Consider the following 26514-nt stretch of genomic DNA (forward strand, 5'->3'; position numbering starts at 1 on the left):
CCTCTCCGTGGTTTGGTTTTCTCATCTACAAAATGAGGACAATAATAGTATTTATCTCATGTTTAAGGCTAATAAGATAGATTTATTCCATTTTTTTGTTTTGTTTGTTTTTGACAGAGTCTTTCTCTGTTGCCCAAGCTGGAGTGCAGTGGTTTGATCAAAGCTCACTACTGCCTCCAACTCCTAGGCTCAAGTGATCCTCCCACCTCAGACTCCTGAGGAATTGGAACTACAGGCACATGCCACTATGCCTGACTAATTTTTTTTTATTATTTTTTGTAGAGACAGGATCTCACTATACTGCCCAGGCTGGTCTCAAACTCCTTGATTTAAGCAGTCCTCCCTCCTCAGCCTCCCAAAGTGCTAGGATTACAGGTATGATCTGCCTTGCCCAGCCGTAAGATAGATTTGGTACTTAGGACAGTTCCTCATTCATAGCAATGTTCAGTCAGTTAGCCATTATTATTTTTATTATGATGATGATCTGATGCTTTTAAAAATTGTTTGCCTTAAATGTTCCGTGTTCCATAAAGTGTTCAAGGAGTTTACAAAAATAGATAGTAAACAAAATAAAATTAATAGATAATGAAACTGAGGTAAAGGGAACACGTGGGTTAGAAAGTGAGATAAAATCAGAGGTAATTTACAGAACCAGAATAGATCATAAGTTGTGGATAGTTTCCAGAAATGGGAGTAAAAGTTTGCCAGAGCTTCCCAGCAGCCAAAACAAAAAAGAAAACATAAATAGTTACCTGATCCACAGTGACCATGAGATAAAAACAGATCAGTTACACAGCTTTTCCTGGTCCTGAAACCTGGGATAACTTTCTCCTGGCAGGTCTTCAATGCACTCACTGTTGCCATAGAGACCTAAGTCTTCAACATCATCCCTGCCATAAAGACAATGGAAGTGTTGTGGTAGAAGGCAAAAGTAAGTGTTTCCTAGAACTTTATTGACTGCAGTTCCGGAGGCATAATCCCACACAGCTCAGTAAAAGCTCTTTGCAGGGCCAAAACACTGTGGTTCAGGGACATTCTGTATTCTTAGCTATGCTTACTGAGTGCCTGGAAGAGCCAGAGTCTTCCTTCCAAAGATTGTAATTCTTGTGAGAGTCAGGTAGTGAACAATCTCATCTTTAAGAACTTTGGCTCTGGCTGAAGTCATTTAAATGAGCCAGATCAGTTTACCTCATCCAGGAAAAGTCCAAAGGGTGTCATTGTGCACATCATGTACTCATTAACAGATGATTATGTATTCATGAATTTTCTTAATCCTGGCAGTCCATAATTTCTCTTTAGCTGCAAAATTTTATCACCTATTTGGAAAAAGAAAAATCCAGTGCTAGAAAGCATAAATATTTTATTTTTTAAACATTTTTTATTATTGAAATAATCGTGCTCATGTCTTTTTAGCTCCCCCACTCCCATATATATATCCAGATGTGAATTGTATCAGCTGCCAAAGTAAACAACGCCAAACCAGTGCACGCATCCGAATCTGGCTTAAACAGATTTGTTTATTTGTCTTGTGGAATTAGACTCCCAAGAAAGACAGTCTGGGGCCTGTGCAGGAGCTATCTGAGACCGGTGTCCATCCATCTTCCTGCTTCACCACACTTAGCCTATAGGACTTCATCCTAAATCTGGTTGCCTCATGATGATGATATGGCTGCGGTATCTCTAGGCTTCCATCTGCAGTCTAGGCAAGAAGACAAGGGAAGGTGCAAATAAATAAAAGAATTAACGTCCTTCTATTAGTGAGGTTATACCTTGTTATTCAGCAAGTGACGCACTCCCTAGGACTTCCACCTACATCTCATTGGCCAGAACAGTGTCACAGGGTTGTTCTAAATATATTAGAGTCTGAGAAATCAAATATTTTTAGCTGGGTAAATTGCAACTCCATCACTCAAACTAGGGATTCTGCTGTGAGGAAGAAGAGGGAATGGTTATTGAGTAGGCAGCTAGCAGTATCAGCCATCTGACTGACTTCCATTGTTAGCCATGTCTCTGATTTAATTAGAAATTACAGAAGGTGACTCAGTAATTTTAAATGTTGTACTTTTCTAGATCTTCATGGCATTAGTGTTAGAGAATGAAATGCACCCAACTGCCTGTGTAAAGATTCTTAAATCGCTATTGCCAGCCTTGCTTCTTCTCTCAATTTCAGATCTAAATTTCCATTTGCCAAAAGTACCTCAAACTCAAAATGTTTCGAATTAAAATCTATTATCTCTGCTCATTGATCACCACTTCCCACTCTCTCCTCCGTCTCCTTGTTTAACACTACATTGTCTTGACCACCAAGGAGCAAAAGGGTCACCCCAGGCTCTCTCTTGTTCCCCATCCCAGACATCCAATCTGATTTCCTCCTTGGCTTTATCCCATTGCCATTACTCTGATTTAAATAAATACCCATCCTTACTCATGTGGGTCCCCAAATTGATATACCTGTTTGCTCTTTCCTCTCCCTACAATTCAGTTTCCACATATAGCCCCACGGTGCTGTTTTTAGAACACAAATGTCTAACAACATCTTTCCTGTCTTTAAAAACCTACAAAATAAGGTCCAAAAGCCCAGCTCTTGACAGCCTGGCCTTGTGAGCTTCCTGCCACAACTCCCAAGCCACAGCGCCCATGCACTCACACAGGGCAGGACTCTGCTCATACCCTCCTCTGCTTCAGTCATGGAAGGCCTGGCTCAGACTTTCTGACACTTTTTACTTATCCATAACTTATGGCACAATTAAGTCAATTTTCATGTATGCTTCCAAACTATTTTGTATTTCTATTCATATTTTTTGCCCTGGATTCTTTTGTCATGATATTAATAATGCTACAACAGTTTTTTTTCTTAAAAATCAGTTTTATTGAGCTATAATTCACATACCATAAGATTCAGCGTTTTAAAATACACAATTTCAGTGGCTTTTAGAATTTCCACAGTTGTGCAACCATCGCCATTATTTAATTCCAGACATTTTCATCACCCCAAGAAGAAACCTGTTAACAGTAGCTTCTCATCTCCCTCCCCTCAATCCTTGATAACCACTAATCTATTTTTTATTTCTATAGACATTTCCTATAAATGGAATCTTATAATATTTGGACTTTTTGGTAAGAGAATTTTTTTTTTGAGACGGGGTTTCGCTCTGTCACCCGGGCTGGAGTCCAATGGTACTATCCCAGCTCACTGCAGCCTCAACCACGCAGGCACAGGTGATCCTCCTGCCTTAGCCTCCCAGGTACCTGGGACTATGGGAACGTGCCATCACACCCAGCTAATTTTTGTATTTTTAGTAGAGATGGGGTTTTGCCATGTTTGCCAGGCTGGTTTCGAACTCCTAGGCAAGCGATCCGTCCACCTCCACCTCCCAAAATGAATTTAATAATCTGTTTACAGTTATTATGATTACTCATATACTGGAACTTATTTTGTGTTTTCTTGTATACCCTGTGCTTTATTATTCTTTTTTTCTCCCCCCTTCCTTTTCTGCCTTCTCCTACAAAAGTGCCTGGCACATAGTAACCCTCAGTAAGTGTTACAAGCTATCATTTGTGGGCAGGAACCATGTAGCTATGGATTTATTTATTCATCAAACATTTATTGATTACCTGCTACTCGTGTTTATAGTTTCGCTGCATGGCTAGCTTAGTGCCTAACAGGTAGAAGAAGCTCAGTACGGTATTTGCTGCATTGCATGGACTGTGCAGAGACTGATGTGCTTGTTGAGGGCTGGAGAGTCATGGAAAACACACAGGCTTGGGACCAAATTCACTTGGGTTTGTTCTGATTTTGTCACATCGTAGCTATTTGATCTTGGGTGATTACGTTATGTCTTTGAGTCTTCATTTCTTCACCTGTGAAATGGGGATGATAACGTCTGTTGTGAAGAGTTGTTTTAGGGGATGAGAGATAGTTGTGTAAGTGACAATCAGAATTGCTAGTGTAGGGAATATGCTCAGTACATGTGAACTATTGTTTTTCTTAGTGAACTGTTTAACAGAGCACCCTCCCAACCATGTACATCAGTATTGAAGCACCAACCATGACTGCCCAGGGAATTAAGTGGTAGTCAAAAATGAAACTGGCCCCTTTCCTATGTGGCTGATGTAAGTTATTACCACCCTATTAGAAGAAGGGACATTTTCCCCTCACATGGTAGAACCAAGGAAAAGAATCAGAAGTGTACTTTCTTCTTCCTTTTAACAACAGGAGTCAATTTTAAGTCTCTGGTGTCCCTTAAAGCTTCCGTTTATTCTAACACTCGTTTAAACGTTTCAATGAAACATTTTTGTTTCAGTCATGCTTCTCTCCAGTGATTCAGAGAAAAAATAAAGTAGCTTCAGAAATAGGTAAGACAACTACCTAGAAAAAGAGAAGCTTAGTGAGCTTGAAGACAGGCTATTTGGAAATACACAGTCAGAGGAGACAAAAAAACAAAAACAAAAACAAAACAAAACAAAGCAAAACAAAAACAGTAAGACAAGACAAGTGAGCAACCATTTTTTCCTGAGTTTCAAATTCACTTTTCCCACATTTTAAAAGCTTTTGCTTCACTCTTTGTTGCTGTTGTCCTGGTTTTCACCCAAATGTGTATGTCTTGAGGTTAGAAATTTGACTGCAGATATAGAAGGAAGGCTAGAGTGGCCTGGGTTTATGCCTCTTGTCCTTCCTGGCATGCATGCATGCTCAGTGAGTTTTAAGAGATGGTGTTTGATCTGCAATTATTTTGACAGTATCTGTATGAACTACATATGTCTAAAAAAGACGGGCCAAGATACCTGTCCATAGGATCTATGGGTGCAGTATTTTGTGGCTGGGGGACTAGAGTCCCCACATGTTATTTCAGACATGTGCACCTTCTCGCCAGCATGCTTGTGTTCTCACAGGTAATGGATGACAAGGGTCAGTTACAGCTGGAACCAACTTACAAATGATCCATGCCTAATAGAGCATCATGTCTTAAAACCATTCCTTGTTGTGCATTAACCATGTGATAACAGAAGAATTAAACCGTAGGGGTTATGGCTGGTTTGGGGGGAATTATTTTATTCTGCTCTTGCCTATTTTCCTAGTGCACCTGGTCAGTCGCCTCTAACTTGTGGATGGCTGTAGTGGTGATTTCAGCTGTCCCAGGAAGTCTGTGTGCAAGGCCAGCACAGCAAATCCCACCCTCAGTGCTGAGTCCTACTCTCGATGGCTCCAGCAGCTGCTCATTTGGACCAAATCATCAAGATCATTTTAATCTTCTTCTTTCTTTCTTTATATTTGCCTTTTAGGTGTAAAGAGATCTCCTAATTCAGATAGTTCAAAATACTTTTAAAAATACTTCTTCACAGTTGTCCCAAATAAAATGTTTCTCTGAGGTGGTAATCCTAAACTTTTGCTTATTAATTTTTTGAATAAGTAATAATGCACATGATACTTCAACAAGGGTAGAAAGGATATTCACTGTAAAATATTTCCTATACTCTATCCTCAGACCACCTAGTTATGCATTCTTCCAGAGAAAAGGCATACTCATTCTTTTATCATCATCATCATCATCATCATCATCATCATCATCATTTTTTTAGAGACAGAGTCTCTCTCTGTTGCCCAGCATCATCATCATCATCATCATCATCATCATCATCATCATTTTTTTAGAGACAGAGTCTCTCTCTGTTGCCCAGCATCATCATCATCATCATCATCATCATTTTTTTAGAGACAGAGTCTCTCTCTGTTGCCCAGCTGGAGTGCAGTGGCCTGCCTGATCATGGCTCACTGCAGCCTCCAACTCCTGAACTCAAGCCTCAGCCTCCTGAGTAGCTGAGACTACAGGTACACCAGCTAATTTTGTTTTTTTTTTTTTCTTTTTAGTAGAGATAGGGACCTGCTTTGTTGCCCAGGCTGGTCTTGAATGTTAGGCCTCAAGTAATCCTCCTGCCCCTGCTTTCCAAAGTGCTGAGATTACAGGCATGAGCTACCATGCCCAGCTGCAAACTCATTCTATATACATTTTCTGCTGCCTGCTTTTTTTCACGTAACACAACCTGGAGATCATTCCAGGTTCATACATATAGGGCTGCCATATTCTTTGTGACAGCTACCTAGTATGTCAGTATAATGTATGAACCATAATTTAATAATTAGTTCTCAGTTGACAGGTATATACACTATTTCCAGCCTTTTCCTATTAAAACAAATGCTGCAATTTTTGTCACTGTACAAATTATTTCTCACACGTGAGAAAGATCAGTAAGATAAATTCCTAGAATTGAAATGTGAATCTTTAAATGTTGCTACATTTGCCCATTACCCTTCACAGAAGTTGTACGAATTTATATTCCTACCAATAATTGTCGGATTCCCTGCACTCTCTCCAACAGATACGTATCAAACTTTTGATCTTTGCCAGTTTGACAGGTGAAAATGGTATCTGATTGTGGTTTTGACTTGCGTTTTCTCATGAGGAATAAGGTTGAGGGTCTTTGAATGTGTTTAATTGCCATTTATGTTTCCTTATCTGTGAACTGTTTAGGCCCATTTGTGTATTTTCTATTAGGTTATTGATTTTTATTGTAGGAACACCTTATACAGAAGATAAAACAGCCATTTTACTGTAATTTTTATTTTACTGTAATTTCCCCCAGTTTATAATATGACTTATTTTAATATAATTTCCCTCCAATTTGTAGTATGACTTTGGGCTTTATTTAATGTGGTTTTATGTATATAGATATGTATTTATTGCTTTGCAGAAACCTTTTCTTTTATACCTTTTAGAAAGGTCTTTCTGACCTGTCGATTTTAAAAATTCTGTCATATGTTTAGTATGATTATAATTTCCTTTTTTAGAAGTTAAAAATTTGATTCCTTGGAATTTAATATGAGGCATGAGATCCTTACATTGTTACCTAACTTTATTTTTTTCCTGATTACTACCCAATTTACTCAATACTTTTTGTTGAATAACTCATCTTTTCCCCACTGATATCCAATGGGTTTTTTTTTTAAATAATAACCAAAATTTCCAAAAATACCTAGGTCAATTTCCAGGCTCTCAGGTCTATTACCATTACTGATTCTCCATATAGCAATACCAAATGGTTTTAATGAATGTGGCTTCATCATTTGTTTATTATCCAATGATTTTATTTTTCCATGTAAACTTTGAAGTCACCTTGAGTACTTATAAAAAGGAAACAAGTTAGTATTTTCATTATGATCACCCTACATTTATATATTGATATAGAGAAAATCAACTTTTGTATGATATTTAGTCTTCCTACCCAAGACTAAAATGTGTTTTTCCACGTCTTCACTGTTTCTCAGTAATGTTTTGAAGTTTTATTTCATGTCTGTGCATACTTTGTTAAGTTTACACTTAGGTATACTTTTTTAAAGTTGCTATTGTGAACACAATTATTTCCTCACAATATTTTCTGGCAGTTATTGTTTAAATACAGGGATACTTTTTGGAGTGTATTGGTTTTGAAGAGCTACCTTTTTAAATTATCTTATTAATAAAAATAATTTTCCAGTCAGGCACAGTGGCTCAAGCCTGTAATCCCAACACTTTGGGAGGCCGAGGTGGGTGGATCACCTGAGGTCAGGAGTTCAAGACTGGTCAACATGGCGAAACCCCATCTCTAGTAAAAATACAAAATTTAGCTGGGTGTGGTGGTGCGTGCCTATAGTCCCAGTTACTTGGGAGCCTGAAGTAGGAGAATCGCTTGAACCTGGGAGGTGGAGTTTGCAGTGAGCTGAGATCACACCACTGCACTCCAACCTGGGAGACAGAGCAAGACTCTGTCTCAAAAAATTAAAAAATAATTAAAATAATTTTTCTACAGAGTCTCTTAGGTTTTCCATGTATATTCCCATATTACTTGGGGGGAAACATGATAATTGAGCCTCCTTCTTTTCAACTATTATACAATTTAGTTCTTTCTTTTATCTAATTGAATTGACTACTAGCTCTAGGATAATGATAACTAGTAGTGACAATAGTGGACATTCTTGTCTTGTTCCTGACTTTAATTGGAATTTGTTTAGTCTTTCTCCATTTGCCATAATGTATTTTAAGTTATGTTATAGCTATTTGGAGGCAGCTATGGAGATGATTGTACGATTTTCTTGTTTCATGCCCCTAGTATAGTGAGTCATATCAATAGATTTTCTAGCATTAAAACATCTTTGCATTTAAACCCTACTTGGTTGGCATGTATTATTTTTAGTGTGTTGCCGAATTCTGTTTATTTATGCTTATTATTTTGTTCCTCCATATTCATAAATGAGATTGATCAGTAGTTTTCTTTTTTATTTGTTCTATTCTTTCTCAGGTTTGGATCTGACTGCTACGTGGTAATTAACTGCTTCTTAGAGATTGGGCAGAATTCAGTCATCTATCTTTCACACTTCTTTGTGGTGGATCTTTGACAACTTTCACTATTTCTTCTGTTTAGATGTTCTCTCTTGTCTTGGTCACTTGATTAACTCGTATTTTCATATTCAGCTCTTCATAATAGTTGTCTATTTCAATCCAAGCTTTCAGATTTCTTTACCTAGATTTCAGCAAAATCTTTTAGCGTCTTCTCTATCATTATTTTCCCTGTCTCTTGTTTTATTTTGTGTATCTGTGCTTTCTCTTTCTCCCTCCCCTCATTTAGTTAAGGTAAGATGATTACTTATTTTATTGTTTTTTGTTTTTCGGAGACTAAGCTTTTAGATATATTCATTTAAAAATTTATCTTTTTTTCTAATTCCTAAATATCTGGTTTTAAAAATTCACAAATAAATGTGAATTCCTTCCCTTCTGCTTCCTTTAGATTTATATTATTGTTATTCATGCTTCTCGAGAGTTTTTATTCTTTGTTTTATAAATATAGTTACTTACAGCTATGACTTTTGCTCTGAATTTTTTGTTAGCTGCATTCCATAGGTTCTGATATGCAATGTTTTCATTATCCTTATTTTCTCAGTACACATTAAGTTTGGTTTTCATATCTTTTTGTTCCAAGAGCTGTTAAATAAAGTTTAAAAGTTTCTAGTTAATAGAGTTTTAAAGTTTTCTTTGTATTTTTGTCATTTGATAGCATTGTGAACAGAAAATATTGTCTGTTCTGTTTCTATGTTTTAGAATTTTTGAGATTTTCTTTGCACTATTTACAGCTAATATATAGTCCCTTCCATGGCTAGTTTAGGGACACTTTAATGTGTGTCTTCTGTATTTAGAATGTATAGTCACCTATGAGTGAGAACATGCGGTGTTTGGTTTTCTGTTCTTGTGGAACTGAACAATGAGATCACTTGGACTCGGGAAGGGGAACATCACACACCGGGGCCTATCATGGGGAGGGGGGAGGGGGGAGGGATTGCATTGGGAGTTATACCTGATGTAAATGATGAGTTGATGGGTGCTGATGAGTTGATGGCTGCAGCACACCAACATGGCACAAGTATACATATGTAACAAACCTGCACATTATGCACATGTACCCTAGAACTCAAAGTATAACAAAAAAAAAAAAGAATGTATAGTCACATATTTCCCCCTACCTTGCAATTATTTTATTTATATATTTTAAAACCTTACTTTTTTGTAAATGTGATATGGACAGAGAGATATGTCCACTAAGTATGATATGGACAGAGAGATAGCCCATGAAAGTCTTGATCCAAATATAGTTTTGCCTGCTTTTCCTTGAATAATATCCTGTAGCTTTGCTTTATTAATTTTGTTACTGCTATTTGGAACATAGATATTCATGGCTGCTAACTCGAACTTTGTATATTATTCCCTTTGCCATTATAAAGAATCTTTCTTTGCCTTGTTTAATGGTTTTTATGCTGATTTTAATTTTCTGTGTTTGAAATTAAGTGTGTATGTTTTATACAGTATATAGTTGAATTTGGTCCAGTTTGAGGGCTTTTTCTTTTAATATGTGAGCTCTACCTATTTATGTGTATTGATATGACAGATATGTTTGTTATCATTTTTGCTATGTATTCTGTTTTCTATTTTTTATTGCTTAATTTGCTTTTTTACATGTCACTTAATGATCTATTTTTTTCCTTACTTTGTGCCCATGTAATTCATTTGGGAGATGTGTCCTATCTTTAGTTCTTCTAGCTGTTCCCTTTATAATGATAATAATTCTCTGTTGTTGTTTCTTTTAATTTAGAGAGTACCCAGTGGTTCCCCAACAGAAGTCATACTGAATATCCACTTCTTCCCACCTCTCCTCTATCCCTTTCCAAACCTCCTTTTTAACATTCTAGTTGATATAATCACTTTTTTTTTAGTTTTTCCAAAACTAAGCCTTTTAATATACTTGACTTATACTCCTGTGAGAAATATACACAATTTATTCTCTTTAAAGATATTTTGATTTATTAACTTTAAAGGTATTATGCTTCAATATAATAGCTAAGTAATCAGCATGCATATATCTCCACTTTGTCTTCCTTTTTACCTGATAACTTTTGCAAGTTACATTTTTCCATTTTTCCTTGATTAATAGTAGTTCCCTTCCTTTCCGATAGCATATTTCCATAGCTGTTTCAGTCTTGATTCAGCCGTTAATTCAATACTCACTGCCATTTCTTTGTCCCACTTTCTCTCCTCAGCTCTTGATTGGCTGACATTTTTCCTGTAGTGGTAACTTCAATACAAATTCAAGAAACACACATTTTGCGTGTTTAAAAACATTTGCCACTTGCCTTCTTACTACAAAGACAGTTTGGCTGGATATAAACTTTTACATCACACATTGTTACTCTGGGATATGATGGCATGGCTAATATGTCTCCAAAACTATATGATTTTCCTTTGGATATCATAGACCCTTTGTTTTATTTATTAATAAATTGATTTATTTGCTTTTGAGACAGGATCTCGCTCTGTCACCCAGGCTGGAGTGCTATGGTTTGATCACAGCTCACTGCAGCTTTCACCTTCTGGCCTCAAGCAATCTTCCCATCTCAGCCTCCCAAGTATCTGGGACAAGACACATGCCACCATGCCCGCTAATTTTTTAATTTTTCTGTAGAGACAGGGTCTCCCTGTGTTTCCCAGGCTCATGAACTCCTGGTGCAAGTGATTCTCTCACCTTGGCCTCCCAAAGTGTGGTGATTACAGGCATGAGCCACTGTGCCTTGCCTTGTACCTTTAAATGTATAGAATTAAATCTTCGTTTTGAAAAGCTTTCTTAAATTATATGCTTGGTATTATGTGTTCGAATATTTATTCTCTTCCATTTGTTTATGTCTTTTACTCAGGAAAACCAGTTATCTTTTTCATTTGTCTTCCATATCTAGCAATTTCTCTCTAATCCTTTTAAATTCTTTGTCAATTTACATTTCATTCTGCTCATTTTTCTCAATCCTCCATGGTACTCAGTGTGTTTTCAACAATACCTGTTTTCTTTGGGCTTCTTCTAGTGTGTTCTTCATTTTTCTCTTTTACTTCTGCCATGATATTTTTCGTCCTCTATTATTTTGCTAGATATTCTCAGAGTCCTTATCTCTTTTCTTTGAGTCCTTGTTTCAAAGGGTTAATTATTTCATTCAATTCTTTGAGTTAATAATTGTATTTCCTGTCACAGCATTCATCTGCTTTACAGCAGTATTTTTTCTAGTAAATGTTCTTCACTTATCATCATTCTTTTCCTATTCCTTTCCCTACTTTTTTCTTAGTTTCTTTTTTTTTGTGTAGATCTTATATTGATTCTCTTTTTCATTATTCATCTTGAAATGAGATGAACTCTTCTTGGACCAACTATTTTCCGATTTACTTGAGGAAATGACCATGGCAAGTTCCAGACCAGCAAGAATTCTTTTTGGCTTAGGGAGGAACTCCTTATGACAGAGAGAGAGCGAAGTATGTGTGTTCTAAGACTCATTGAAATGCACATTTGTATCTGTGCCTGCAAATAATTTTGGACCCTCCATTCCCCAGTCAATAGAGGTGGGTAGCTTTAAGGTTGCCCAAGACTCACTGTCTTCTTGGCCTACCTCATTCCTAGAATGCTCCTATAGAAATGCCTTGCCTTTGCCATCTTCCCTGCTCCCTGGTGGGTCTAGGGTCTAAGATCAGTCCTGCTGCCATCCTACACACCCTTTTCTGTTATTCTAAACAAGAGTTGATGGTTTTTCTTCTCCAAGGAGCTAATGCTTCCCACTTTGGAGAGCAGTGCTCTGCAGGCTTTGTCTGAGGCTTACAGCCACAAATGTATCCTCTACAGCATATCCACACCCTGTATTAGACCATCCTGGGCAATGAACCATCCTGTCTCATTCATTAAAGTGCAGAGTTATGGAGATACAGTTTTATCAAAGAAAATTTTCTTTTTCTTTATTATCTTGAGATGATTTCCAAGAAAGGGAAGAAACAGATATTTTTACCATCTTAAAACTGGAAGACCTTCTTGAACTTTATTTTGAAAAGTGGGTTTTTAAATCTAGAAATCTAAAAGCAAGCTGCCTCCTCTCTGCTGCCCTTTAGTAAGACCACTTCCATTTCCAAGAAGCCACCATATCCTTACTTAAAAAAATTACATTTGGAAGAACTTTGTTTTTTGGAGAGGATCATATGCAATTTTTAATTTCTTTAATATTTGTCTTAAAGCAGTACTCCTTTGCTCCTCGTATTTATACAACTTAGGAAAGAATAAACACTCTACCTTTTTCTTGATGAAGAAATAGATGGGAATTAAAGCCAGAACTAGAGACCAGTTTTCCAACTATCAAATGATTTCTCTTTGATTGCCTTGCTTTCCATCATGCCAGCAAAGGCTTTTCTAGTGAGCACTGTAAGCTTTGAGAACCAAAGATTCCTTTTTTTTTTTTTAGATTGAGTCTTACTCTGTCACCCAGGCTGGAGTGTGGTAGCATGATTTTGGCTCACTGCAACCTCCATCTCCTGGGAGAACCCAACATTCAGAATACATGTTATTCCCACGCCGATATTGAGGTCTGCCATTGGACAGAAACTTTGACACTTCTCTTCCCTCTTTTAGTTTGTAATATTTTTCTTTAATAATCATTAGGATGATATCTCATTTCTAGATTCACATAGAACTTTCTTAATGTTCTGCTAACAAGGTTTGTCTCCATCTTTTGCGGGAGCCTGATTCCTGCCAATTATATGCCATTGCCTTGATAAAAAAAATCTCAGTACCAACTGATATGGTTTGGATTTTTGTATCCCTGTCCAAATCTCCTGTTGAATTGTAATCCCCAGTGTTGGAGGTGGGGCCTGGTGAGAGGTAATTGGATCGTGGGCGGTTTCTCATGAATGGTTTAGCGCCATCCCCTCATCATTGCTCTCATGATGGTGAGTTCTCACGAGATCTGGTTGTTTAAAAGTGTGTGGCACCCCCACCACAGTCCTGCTTCTGCCATGTAGACACTGCTCCCACTTTGCCTTCTGCCATGAGTAAATGTTCCCTGAGGCCTCCCCAGGAGCAGATGCCTTTTTGCTTCCTGTATAGCCTGCGGAACTGTGAGCCAGTTAAACCTCTTTTCTTTATAAATTCCTCAGTTTCAGGCATTTCTTTATAGCAATGCGAGAACAGACTAATACACCAAGGCAACGGTATTTGGCATTCAGCATTACTTTTGGCCTTGGCAATACCAATATCCCAAAGACATAGTCCCTATCTTTGAACCTTTGAGGAGCCCATGGTCCAGTGAAGTGGGACACAGAGACATATAAAAGGAAATAGGGCCGGGCATGGTGGCCCATGCCTGTGATCCCAGCTATTCTGGAGGCTGAGGCATGAGAATTGCTTGGCCCTGGTGGGGCAGAGCTTGCAGTGTGCCGAGATCATGCCACTGCACTCCAGCTTGGGTGACAGAGCGAAACTCCGTCTCAAACAAAGCAAAACAAAAATGAAAAAGAAGAATAAAATTGCCAGAGTGCCTAGTACCATAATAGAAGTATGACCAAAGTGCAAAGTGCTATAGGGGCAGTTAGCCCTCCCAAAGGGAGGAGAAAGTCAATGCAGAGAAGCTGGCACCTGAACACTGTTTTGCAGGTTAGTAGGTATTTTCCAGATGGTGAAGGCCCTGACCTGCAGCCTGAATACCATGGGCAAAGACTTAGAGATGTATTTTTCTTAAAAAAAAAAAAAAGGACATAAGAAAATGTCAACAGTGTGATGTGGGTAAAATGGAGAAGGCCCAGAACGCAGTGGATGATGAGATGTGGAGTTTGACTTCATAGTAAGTAGTCTAGAGAGGAGTACGTGTTAAACCTGGGAGTGATGTCATGGACACTGAGAGGTGACACCTGCCAGTCGATTTGTGAGACTTGGCTGTCAGTGATGTACTGGCTGCCTCAGGAAGGAATCTGCCTGGTGGGTGAGGTGAGGGAGGCTCCTTGCTGCAGGCTGTTTGAGTTTTTAGCCTAACTTCAAACTGGACGAGGGAGCCAGGGCATCAGAATCTGCTTGTCCTGGAGCAGTAGGAATAAGGTTAAAGTACTTAAACTAATCTAAAGTCACACCCAAAACTTGGAAAGAAAGGATTTGTTTCTTCTTGTACGCCATACCACCTCCCATCTGCACATTATTTCCTCAATGATTTTTGGAATAATAGCATTTTTGGAGTACGTACAACATGAAAAGTTACCACCTTAGCCTTAAGAAAGTAAAAAAACACCATTAGTATAAAATCTAGCATCATAACATAAAGAGGTGCTCATTCATTTTGTAAGATGGCTCATTATTTTATGATACTAATTGTAAGTTTCTGTTGAACAATAAACTCCCTTTAGCTAATGCATACTGGGCTTAATACCTAGATGATGGATTGATCAGTGCAGCAAACCACTATGGCATGTGTTTTCCTGTGTAACCTGCACACCGTGCACATGTACCCCAGAACTTAAAAGTTGAAGGAAAAAATATTAAGCTCCTTATTTATGCTTAAGGCTTACCTTGATTTTCCAAAACTTAGAGATACCCTATTTTAGAAGCATAACTGTTATATAAAATGAAGCTTACTCGTGAATGTGTGACTAATATTATGTATTTTTAATAAGCCCAGTTCTTATCTTAATTAATTCAAGGATGAAAGAAAAGAAAGACAGGAAATCAATATTTTCTCCTTTCACCCTTGGAAGCCACACTTATAACAATTTTTATGGAACTCAGCCCTAATTTAAATGCCTGAGTCAGTGATAAATATCATTAATATCTTCATTTTTCCTTTCACCAAATACTGTTCAAAAATTAGAATGAATTCAATGAATGATCTGGGAACAAATCTGCATTTCAATAAGAGTCCTATAAAAGAAAACCAATTTATGAGCTCTTCTTAGAATGTGCGACATACTAGGTTTCATATTAGATGTGGTTAAAGTATGTTTCCATTTTAGAATTCACATACACAAACCCACATTAATCTTTTCAACACTTCAGCAGATAATTAACTATAATACCCAGTTAGGGCTGAGCCAATTCAGATTCTGGAGCCAATGTCTGGGCTGGTGTTTCTCAGGTGTCAGAAGTCCTTCATATCGCCTGTGTGAGAGCGATGGTTTCCCTTTCACTTTGTATGTCATAATCAATTCCAAGTACAGTAGCTATTTGCATGGACCCAGCCTGCTGAAATTAAATGAATCTACATGAAAATGAGCCTTTTCAGTAGAGGCCACAACTTCTGACTCAATGGGAGACAGAATGCTTTCATCATCCTTGATGTTCTAGAGCAGGGTTCTTCAAACTTTAGCGAGCATAAAACCCCCCTGTAGATAAGATGCTCCCAGAGATTCTGCTTCAGTAGGTCTGTGCGGAGATGGTGCCTTTCTTACAGCCTTCCACATTGGAGAGCTGTTCAGCGTGGCCCCAGATGCACAGTGTTGGCCTTACCCAGAAGCTTGTTAGAAATGCAGAATCCCAGGCCCCAACTCAGACCTACTGAATCAGCTGAACCAGAATCTGCATTTTAACAAGATCTCCGGTGACTCACCCTCGACTGGAGTTTGGTAAATACCACCTAGATCACTGTTCCCCAAAGCCTGGTTTAGGTGTTGCTGGGGAAACTGGAGATGAGTTTAGAGAGTATATAAACATTTTTAAATAATGGCTGTGTTTATTCTTATTATTACTTTCTTTCTTTTTATTACCTTCCAAGTGTTTATTCTTCCTGAGATCCTGTATTTATTCTTATTATTACCTTCCATTTATTCTTATTATTACTTCCCATTATTACAAACCAAGTGGTATTGGTTTTCCATTTATGATAATAAAGTTTATTTTCCAAAATAAACTTATTTAACTGAAAGCATGACTTGATATATAGTAAATGTTGAATAAATATGAGTTTAGGTGGTATGCGGCTATTGCAAAAACCATGAAAGTCATTTGTATACAAGTGACCTTACTTAGTATGGTGCTTAAGAGCCTGGCCTCTGGAGCCTGACACTCTGGGTTTGAGTACCAACTCCTCCACTACTGAGACTGTGTGACCTTGGGCAAGTTCCTTGACCTCTCCTTCCTTCAATTGCCTCATCTGGAGAATGGAGATAATAATGGTATCTATTTCATTGGGGTGTCGTGGTGCCTAGAAAAGGGCTAATATATGAAATGCTCTAAGGACAGTGCCTGATAGATAGTAAGGGCTGTGTCAGGGCTAATTTGCTTCACTGTTATCTAGAGCACAAATACATGCTCAGTGATTTTTTTCATCAGATTTCCCCCAATCCTCTTCCTGGCTTCTCTGCTTACTCAGGCCAACCTGCCCCACCTTCCCACAAAAGCTAAATATTTACAGATTGTTTATATCATTGAGAAGAGTGAGAGCAGCAACTTCCATTTGGCCAAAAAGAGGACAGTCTTAACTGACAGAAGTGGTAGGTGGGGCATGAGATCTCATAGGTTGGAAGTCCAAGGAGAGAGATGTGGCCAGAGAATTTGCTCATTAAGTGACAAGAAAGTGACAACAGAAAGTGACCATCATAAATCGTTCTCATCATCACCTGGAGAGAAGTTTAAAAAATAAAATTATTTTATTATTTTACTTACAGCTTTAGAAACTTTACTACATTTACGCTGAGAACCCCTTTATTTGTATCTCGTTTGCATGTGGGCTTGTGGGCTGCTATTTCCTGGCCACAAGGTACCTTTAATAGATGAATGATGGACCCTTAGAGGTAGCAGGACCCTACTGAGATCATAATATGAGATATATATTGTGTCATGGGGTTTATTAGCCTTCATTCATTCAGAAGTGAGAAATCTTTATTCTTCTCCCTCTGCCCCATTTTATAACCAAAGAAACAAGGGATGTGTTTCTTTGAAAGAGGAACAGTGTCAAAACATACAAAGTTAGGATTGCACAGAGTACCTTGTTTGCAGATTCCTAGTCAAATGTGTTATTTTATTATTATTATTGTTTTGAGATGGGGCCTCACTCTGTCGCCCAGGCTGGACTGTAGTCGTACAATCACAGCTTACTGCAGCCTTGACTTCCCCAGGCTCAGGTGATCTTCCCATCTCAGCCTCCTGAGTAGCCGGGACTACAGGTGTGCACCACCACACTTGGCTAATTTTTTTGTATTTTTTGTAGAGATGGGGTTTTGCCATGTTGCCCAGGCTGATCTTGAACTCCTGGGCTCAAGCTGTCTACCCATCTCGGCCTCCCAAAGTCCTGGGATTACAGGTATGAGCCACTGCACCCAGCCCACATGCTTTTGTCAGGCGGTAGCAGTAATCTTTCTTGTTTATGTTTTAAAATGTAAGCATACTTTCTGTGTGTGAACAGCTGTACTCTCACAGGCTACTCTTGGGGGAAAAAAAGAGTTTGACGAGAGCAACTAGTGTGTAAAATTGCTTACCATGAGTTCTTTCTGTCTGAAATAACTCACAAAGTGTGGTTGGAACACAGACATATATAAATTTTTATTAAAAGAGAGGCAAGCTCAGTCCACATCACTTCTGAAGGGTACAGACAGGCTGATCATGTAGGGAAAGAAAGGGATCAAGTAGGGCGCCCGTACCCTCACCCTGGAATAGCTCCCGCTAAAAAGGTTGCCGTGCAGGTCCTCTGCGACCTGCAGATGTGCTCTGTGCTCTGTGGCCCACTGGCTTTTAAAAATGCTTTTTAAATTATATACCCAGATTTCAAAATTGAACTTTGTGCGAAAATCTAGATAGATATGGGGCTTTCGGAAGAGGGAAGTAGGGGGTTCTGGCCAATACTGGGCTCGTATTCCCATGGAATATCACCCAATCCATGCTGACAGGGGCTCCCACTGCAGACCCAGGCTCGCGTCCTGTAGCCATGTCCCATCCGTGCCCTTTCACCTGTTATCTAGCCCACCTCTGAGTGGGTGGTCACAGCCCGCTCCCTACTGGCAAGGGATGCTGGGGAAGGAGTTCCTGCTTCTGGCTGGAGGAGGTGAGACTCACAATGTGGAAAATTCCTCCAGCATAGGGTAAGTGTTCAAAAGACGGTGGGCAACCACAAGACAGATGAGCACCCCGGCCCAAGGAAGAAGACGCTTGCAGGATAGCCGAGTGTCATTGAAGAGCCTCCATCATGGCAGCCTTTTCCTCTTCTCCCTGACACATGCAGAGCCTCCCAGGCTGCTTGTGTTCTCCCACTTCCGAATCTCTGAGTATTTGCTGCTCCTGCTTACTAGAACAGACTCCTCTATTCACCTCTCTGCCTGGTGAAAAATAAGATCACTTCTACCAAGTGTTTCTTTATTGTGCCTCCTCCTTAAGTTTGAATGGATGATGCTATCCCTTAGCACTCTCTACCCGTCCTGGGGCATTTATCTGACTCCCGCCTTTTTTATTTTTTATTTTTTTTGAGACAGAGTCTCGCTCTGTTGCCCAGGCTGGGGTGCAGTGGTGCAATCTAGGCTCACTGAAAATCTGCCTCCCCAATTCAAGCCACTCTCCCACCTCAGCCAGCCTCCCAAGTAGCTGGGATTACAGGAGCCTGCCACCACACCTTTTTTTTTGTTGTTAGTAGAGACGGGGTTTCACCATGTTGGCCAGGCTGGTTTGGAACTCCTGACCTCAAGTGATCCATTCGCCTCGGCCTCCCAAAGTGATAGGATTACAGTCATGAGCCACCGGGCCTGAACTGACTCCTGCTTTTAACGTACTTATGATGATAAGTATCACTTCCATGTATGTGTCAGGAAGTGTACTGTGTCTTCATATACAGTGTTTGTTTTAATAGTGACAACAAAGAGAATTAAGCATTATAGCTCCTAATTTACAAATGAAGAAAAGGAGGCCCAGTAAGGTAAAGGGACCTGACCAAAACCACACAGCCAGGAAAAGGGAAAGGTGGAAGCAGAGCCCAGGGCCGTCTGGTTCTGAGACCAGCTCCTGTATTTGGGCCTCCCATGGAAGTCGTCGTTAGTTCTGTTTCCCTCACCACCCTCTAATGGTGTTTGTATGTGCATTTCAATGCTGTTTTTCAGATAGTTCATGAATTGGGAGAAAGTATAAAAGCCTTTGAGAATCTGGCCTTTAAATCCTAAACATTTTAAATACATTTCAGAGCAAAACAACATTTTTAAGTGGGTCGAGAGAACACAAAGCCTTGAAGAGCTCTTGGGTGCAGCCCCTGACTTCCTGGAGCTCAGCATTCTCAACTGTCAGATTTTAACATATACTTCTTTAGATAATTGCTTAATTATTGTATCTGAAAAAAAAAAAAAAAAAGCCTTTCACAGCCATCAAACACTACATATAAAACTATCCTCCAATCCTGGATTTTGAAAAATTCTTCCCTGTAACTTCAGCAAGGCGGCATCTGGGTGGCACCTAAGCATTCCCACATTCCTGAAGATAGAACTAGATAGAAACCAAGGCCGCTCAGGTGAGGGAGGAGCAAGCAGAAGAATTACAGTCACCTTTATGGGGTTTCTTTCACTTAATGGTCTCAAAAATATTTTTAAATCTTTGCAAAATGGAATCAGGGATGTAACTTGACCTGAATCATATCAAGCTAATAAAGTAATGCAGTGCAGTAGAAATGAGGTTTTAATGGCAAAACTCCGTCTATACTAAAAATACAAAAATTAGCCAGGGGTGGCGGTGTGTACCTGTAGTCCTAGCTACTTGGGAGGCTGAGGTGGGAGGATCGTTTGAACCCAGGAGGTGGAGGTTGCAGTGAGCCGAGATGATGCTATTGCACTCCAGCCTGGGTGACAGAGTGAGACTCTGTCCCAAAAATAAAAGAAATGAGGTTTTAAATCAGAAAAACCAGGGTTTTAAACTCAGCTCTGCTGATCTTTCTGAAATTTAGTAGAAATTGCATACTTATCTGAGGCAAAGTTGGATTATTTGTTATATGGAAATATCAGCATCTACCACACGGTTGAGAGGATTACATAAAACGTCTTAGAAGTCCCCAGTGCAGTGCTGAGCACCTACTGGGTGGGAGAGTCAAAAAGGTATACAGCCAATCCTTATTACTTGCAGATTCTACATTTGCAAATTCACCTACGTGTACTCACTAAAGTGTATTTGCAACTCCAAAATCAGTACTCATGGTGCTTTTGTGGTCATTCCCAGGCATGTGAAAAGTGGTGAAAAACTGTAGACACTGACAAGCATGTTCTCAGCTGAGTTGAAATAACAGGACACTGCCTTCTTGTTTCAGCTCTCATCCTATAAACAAGTGTCCCTCTCGCAGTCTGTGTGATGCCACGGTTTTTCCAAATTTTTTATTTATTGTTGGTGGTTTTGCAGTTTAAAATGGCCCCCAGCGAAGTGCTTGAAGTGCTGCCTAGTATTCTTAAGCCCAAGAAGGCTGCGATGTGCCTTATGGAGAAAATACAAGTGTTAGATAAGATTTGTTCAGACATGACTCCTAGTGTCTTTGGCCATGGGTTGTCTTGTTCTATCCAGGCCCTCAATGGATTAGGTGGCTCCCACCCACAATGGTGAGGGAGACCTTTACTCCATCTACAGATTCAAATGCTAACCCGCTTTGGAAACACCTTTACAGGTACACCCAGAAATTATGTTCTACCAGCCAGATGGGCAGCCCTTAGCCCAATTAAGTTGACACATAAAAGTAATCATCACACTCTGTGTTCATGACAACTTTCTAAACATAACTATAGTGAATAATGAGAATTGACTGTATTTTGTTTAGTTCCTATATTGGATAGGTTCAATATTAGTGGATAAAACAAATTAACTCAAAAATCTTCATGGCTTAACACAATGGGAGTTTATTTTTCACATTTGTAAAGTCTAATCAGGTGTTTGGCAGGTGGTCTTACAGGTGAGTCAGGGACCTGGACTCCTTGATCTTGTGACTCTGCCAACACATAGGACCTTTGCTACCAGTCGATGGGTGGAGAAAGAGAAAAGTCATGGGCAGAAGGTCTTTCTGAACCAGCCAGAAGTAATAGCACATCACTTCGACCTTCATTGCATTAAGCAGAACTCAGTCTCATGGTCACACCTAACTGCAAGGGAGACTGGGAGTTGTAATCTAGCCATGTGCTGAGGGATTAAAGGAAGAGCTCTGCCGCAGTTCTCCTTAAAGTCTCTCTATACCGTTATTTTTTCTTAAGTAAATGAAAAAACCCTTAGGTAAGTGGTATTTCAGTTTTTAAAGGTTATTCTTCCCTACCCTTTCTGGTTTTTCGCCAGGGGAAGCATTTCTGTCTCCTGTCATGTGTCTTAGTTAAAAGATGAGATCCTTATATAATGAGACCTCTCTATATTATCTTGTTCTGTTAATACTTCAACCAACTCTTTAATCCTTGCTATAAATTTTTGACTGAAAATATTTTGCCATTGAATAAAAGATCATAAAAAAATAGACCCAGTGCCTCCTGTAAAAGAAACTGTTAAAATACAAATATCTGATAATTTATGCTTGTTCCAACTAAATTGTGGGCCTGCATCCAAGTTGCCTTAGCATCAGCCTGTAAAATGCTAACTGTGTCTGACCCTATGTCATTGTGTGTATTAGCTTAGTACACCATTAGTTTAGTTTTAGTAATAAAATAACATAGATGTTACCTGAAAGAAACACGTACTACCCCATGAGATCTCTGCTCAATTTCACTACGGTTTTATGGTGTGGACTCTGATGAGTATTTTCTTTTTCTGTCTTTCCATTCTTGTTTTAATATCAAGGAATGAGGCAGTAACACAGTGATGATCAGGCTCCTTTTTTCAAGGAGCCTGAAATACTTCGTAAGAAAAGTGTAGTTGTGTACAACAATCAGCTTATGTACCTCCTTGGAACTCTTAGGAAAACTATGATGGACTCTTTCCCCAAAAAAGTTGTACTGACACACATATTTTATGCCATTTACAATTTTTATACAATTTTAGATTAACCCTGCTGGGAAAAAAGATGGTACCATAAGATCCAGCAATTCCACTCTTGCATATACGCTGAAAAGAATGAAAAGCAAGGTCTTGAAGAGATATTTGTACACCAATGTTCATAGCAGCATTTCTCACAACACCCCAAAGGTGAAAGCAACCCAGGCACTCACCAATAGATGAATGGTTCAACTAAATGTGGTGTATATGTACAATGGAATAATTCAGAATGAATTTCTGATCCATGCTACAACATGAATGAAGGTTGAAAACATTATGCTAAATGAAATAAGCCAGACTCAAACAGACAAATATTGTATGGTTCCACATATATGAGGTACCTAGACTAGACAAATTCATAGAGACAGAAAGTAGAACAGAAGTTACTGGGGGCTGAGGGGAGGAGACAGTGGGGAGTTATTGTTTTATGGGTACAGAGTTTCTGTTTGGCATGATGAAAAAGTTCTGGAAATGGATAGTGGTGCTGGTTGCACAGCATTGTGAATGCACTTAATGCCACTGAATTGTGTACTTAAAAGGGGTTAAAATGATAAATCTGATATTCTTGGACTTTAGAACCTGTTAAGCCTTGGTTCCAATCCCAAGGCTTAGTTATAGTATAGGTGACTTTGAGCAAAAGAGTTAATGTCTCTGAACATCCTTTTCTTTATCTATAAAAAGGGGTATGCTAGGGCGTTGAAGCCCTGACCTTAGAAGATTATTATAGAAATAAGTGTGATTAGTGTGTCACATGATTGCCATTGATAAAAAGATAAAAACTAACATATTAGGTGAGCAAAATTCAGTGGACTATGCTAACAAGAAAACATCACATTACATAAATGCTTTTGGCCTCTGTGGAGACAAGAATATTAACATGAAAAAATATAAATGCCACAGGATTTTAAAGATGAAATAACAGAGGGACAGGCTTTGTTCTGGTCCTCCAGTGACTAAAGGGACAGCAGGAACACAAAATCACCCCTGCCCAAGTGTGAGATTTATTTCAGTTTCTGCTTTGATTGCTTTTAGGTTCTTATATAGGTTTTTCCAATTCTTGTAAACTAATGGCGTTTTTCTTTAATACAGATTTTAAGTCCTTGCAATGTGCCTTGCTATGGGTTCTAAGACACACACCCACATACACACACATGCATGCACACATACAGGCTCCACACATTTATCTGGAGATCAGACCTCCTGTAATATTAACTATTTGAAACAGAATCATGTTTGTAGAATCATGCCAAAAAGCCCCCTGCATAGCAAATACCAGATAGAAAGTCTAGGCAGATGAGAGGGGTGGCCCGTCCTCATCCAGATGGCTGTGTAGAAATGATGACACAGGAATAGCAGGGAAAGTAAGAGCTGACAGAAGAGAAAGAGGCAGGAAAATGACTAACGCCCTAAGCCTTGCTCGAAGCTGGCGTCCTGAGTTCATGTGGAGCCTGTGACATTCAGAAAAGGTTACATTTCATTCTATTTGCTCTGCTTAGGAAAATGGGAGTCTATGCAGAATGATTGAAAATGATAAAACTAAAAATTTAATGCTAAAGAGGTAGGAGTCAGTTATCTGGAAAAATTATTATGGAATGAAGAATTGCTATATATATACATATATATATATATATATATTCTATTTGTGTTGCGACACAAATAGCTAAATTCTATCAGTTTTAACACCTAATTGTCTCTAGAATCTGGCTGCTTTTGTCAATCTCCAGCACTTAGCACAAGGCTTGCCTCACAGTGGGCACTCCCTGAATAAATTAATGAACAAGTGAATGAATGAATGAATGAATGAATGAACAGGTGAAAGAATCAAGCTGCCTATAATATGCATATATCTGCAAGATATGCATTTCCAGCATATAAGTAAAGAAATCCAAGTTTAAAGCCATCCTTTTTCTCTTTTTCAGAGCAGAAGCCACTCTCTTGGGACCATTCATAAGCAGGAGATATCAACACCGTGACACATGCCAGTGCCACCGCCGCCACCACCTCCTCTGCCTCCGCCACCCCCACCTCTGGGGGCTCCTCCCCCTCCCCCACCATCAGCACCCCCGGTAAGACCTTTTTTTTCTGATTGATTTGCTGTGGAGCATAAACTGCTTGAATACACTTGAGCAGAAGGTTTTAAATGTTCAGAAGCAGCTCTGCCTACCTTCCCTGTGGCAGGTGGCATCTTAGGTAGCTGGATCTGGCAGTTTAGAGTCTGATTCCAAACCAGCCTGGCTCAGCCATTTCTCTCCCCATTCTTCAGCAGCTTCCACCTCCACCTCATTGGTCTACTGATGTCTACCTCATTTCCCTTCTCATGCCTGCTGCTTGGTACAGGCTCACGAGTCTGAGTGACTTTCTGTCTCACTGGAAACCTTACGTGAGGGGCCATGCCAAAGTGCACAGCCAATGAGGCATTGTGAAGTCAAGTTCCAGTGTGGAATCTGGATGGTGATGATGATAGCTTGAGCTTCCGTCCCCTTGTACTAGGCTCTAGTAAGCTAAGTGTAATAGGAAATGCCACAACGAAATATAAAATCCTTACATGAAGTTTCCCCATCTACACAAGATTGAATCAAGGCTATTTCAGTTTGTGTTGCTGAACGCTTTCTCTTGGTTTCATAGTTTGGTTTGGATCTAGAAGGGGGCCACTGAGGGTGGTCATTTTGTTTTGGAACAGGGATTCTCAGCCTTGGCATCACTGACATTTGGGGTCAGATTTTTTTTGTTGTTTGAGCTATCCTATGCATTGTAGGATATTTAGCAACATCCCTGGCCTCTACCCACTAGATGCCAGTAGCACCCCTCCACAATTTTGGCAGTAAAAAAAATGGCCCTATATATTGCCAGATGTCCCCTTGTGGGGCAAAAATCACCACCACACACACACAGTTTCAGAAAAATGCTAGTGCTTAATGCTTACAGCAAACTTTTCCTCTAAAGAAAACCAGGAGCACTTCTCACACTCATTCTCCATTCCTCACACCACTTCAGTGAAGGACGTCTCGCACCAGCTCCACAGCTTCTGTTTTCAGTGGAAAAATGAGCGAGATGACGGTACGGCACGCCGAGACAGGGCTGTTTAGGGATGGTGTGAGCCAAGTCAGCAGAAGCCAGGAACAGAACCTCCCTGCCATCCTCCTCACCAGGTGCAGCCCTCCCTCAGATGCGCAGATGACATGGCCCTGAGGAGTGTTGGCTATGAAGGGAGAGCCTGCGGCCCCTGCTGCATGACCACAGGCCCTAGTGAGAGTGAGAGTATGCCTGAGATGTCACCCCATGTGACGTTAGTTTTGTATACCGACCCTATCTGAGGTGCCAAGGGCGTAGACCTGCCTGGACCTTGGCACTTGCCCTGCAAGAGAGTAAAAAGAAAGCACATAGTATAAATTACATTTGAGAGCTTTCTGACCAATATAAACAAAGAATAGGAATAAGTATTGAAGTTTCACTGCTGAATTTGACCCAAAATCAAATTCAAGGTCAGTGCCGCAAAGTGATGATTTGTAAGTAAACACACATGAAGCTATCATATGGATCTTGCAAGCACTGAAGAAGTACAACTTAGAATAACTGCAAATACATGATGTACCCATAAATTTAGCCAGAGTAAATAAACTGAACAAAACCCATGCTATTGGAGGTTTGAGAAAATAATCCTTTTTAAACATTGCTGGTGACAGACAAATGTCTAGGACTCAGTAAAAGTTATAAACAGGTCTTTCTGGAGTCTTCTCTAAGAAAACAGTAAATGTGTATGTATCATAGTTTTTCCCCTGATAATCAGGTAGTTTTATTTTTGAGACTGATTTAAGAATTTAACCCTAAAAATGCCAAAAAGAATTTATGCAAGGATATGTCAAGCAATGCTATTTACTCTAGTGAAAAAATACATCTTAAATGGCTTACAAGAAATAAATGAAATGTGTTATGTCATACTGTTAATTAAAAATTGCATTATGCAGTGATGGTAATTAAAACTTACATCTGGCGGGGCACAGTGGCTGACGCCTGTTATCCCAGCACTTTGGGAAGCCAAGGTGGGCAGATCTCCTGAGGTCAGGAATTCAAGACCAGCCTGGCCAACATGGCGAAACCCCATCTCTACTAAAAAATACAAAAGTTAGCCGAGTGTGATGGCAGGCGCCTGTAATCCCAGCTACTCAGGAGGCTGTGGCAGGGAGAATTACTTGAACC

The 26514-nt window shown here is 39.4% G+C and overlaps 1 protein-coding gene and 1 long non-coding RNA gene across 3 annotated transcripts in view; one reads left to right on the forward strand and one right to left on the reverse strand.

The window, feature by feature from the left end:
- Positions 1-26514, forward strand: part of LOC105475930 (WAS/WASL interacting protein family member 3) — a 110206-nt gene that overhangs the window by 4559 nt on the left and 79133 nt on the right. Inside the window, exon 2 of one of the 2 annotated variants that reach the window (XM_071094989.1) lies at positions 24242-24383. In XM_071094989.1, the coding sequence (XP_070951090.1) occupies positions 24294-24383 (90 nt within the window). In that variant the 5' untranslated portion in view covers positions 24242-24293. Of the gene's footprint in view, positions 1-24236; positions 24384-26514 lie in introns of both variants that reach the window. The other variant, XM_024790862.2, reaches the window with a different exon arrangement.
- On the reverse strand, positions 1498-24621 carry LOC139362833 (uncharacterized). Its single transcript, XR_011622269.1, has 2 exons — positions 24482-24621; positions 1498-1699 (listed from the first exon to the last, which is right to left on the reverse strand). It is a non-coding gene; the product is annotated as an uncharacterized lncRNA (long non-coding RNA).

This window comes from Macaca nemestrina, chromosome 4, assembly GCF_043159975.1.
Source record: "Macaca nemestrina isolate mMacNem1 chromosome 4, mMacNem.hap1, whole genome shotgun sequence".
Taxonomy (NCBI): Eukaryota; Metazoa; Chordata; class Mammalia; order Primates; family Cercopithecidae; genus Macaca; species Macaca nemestrina.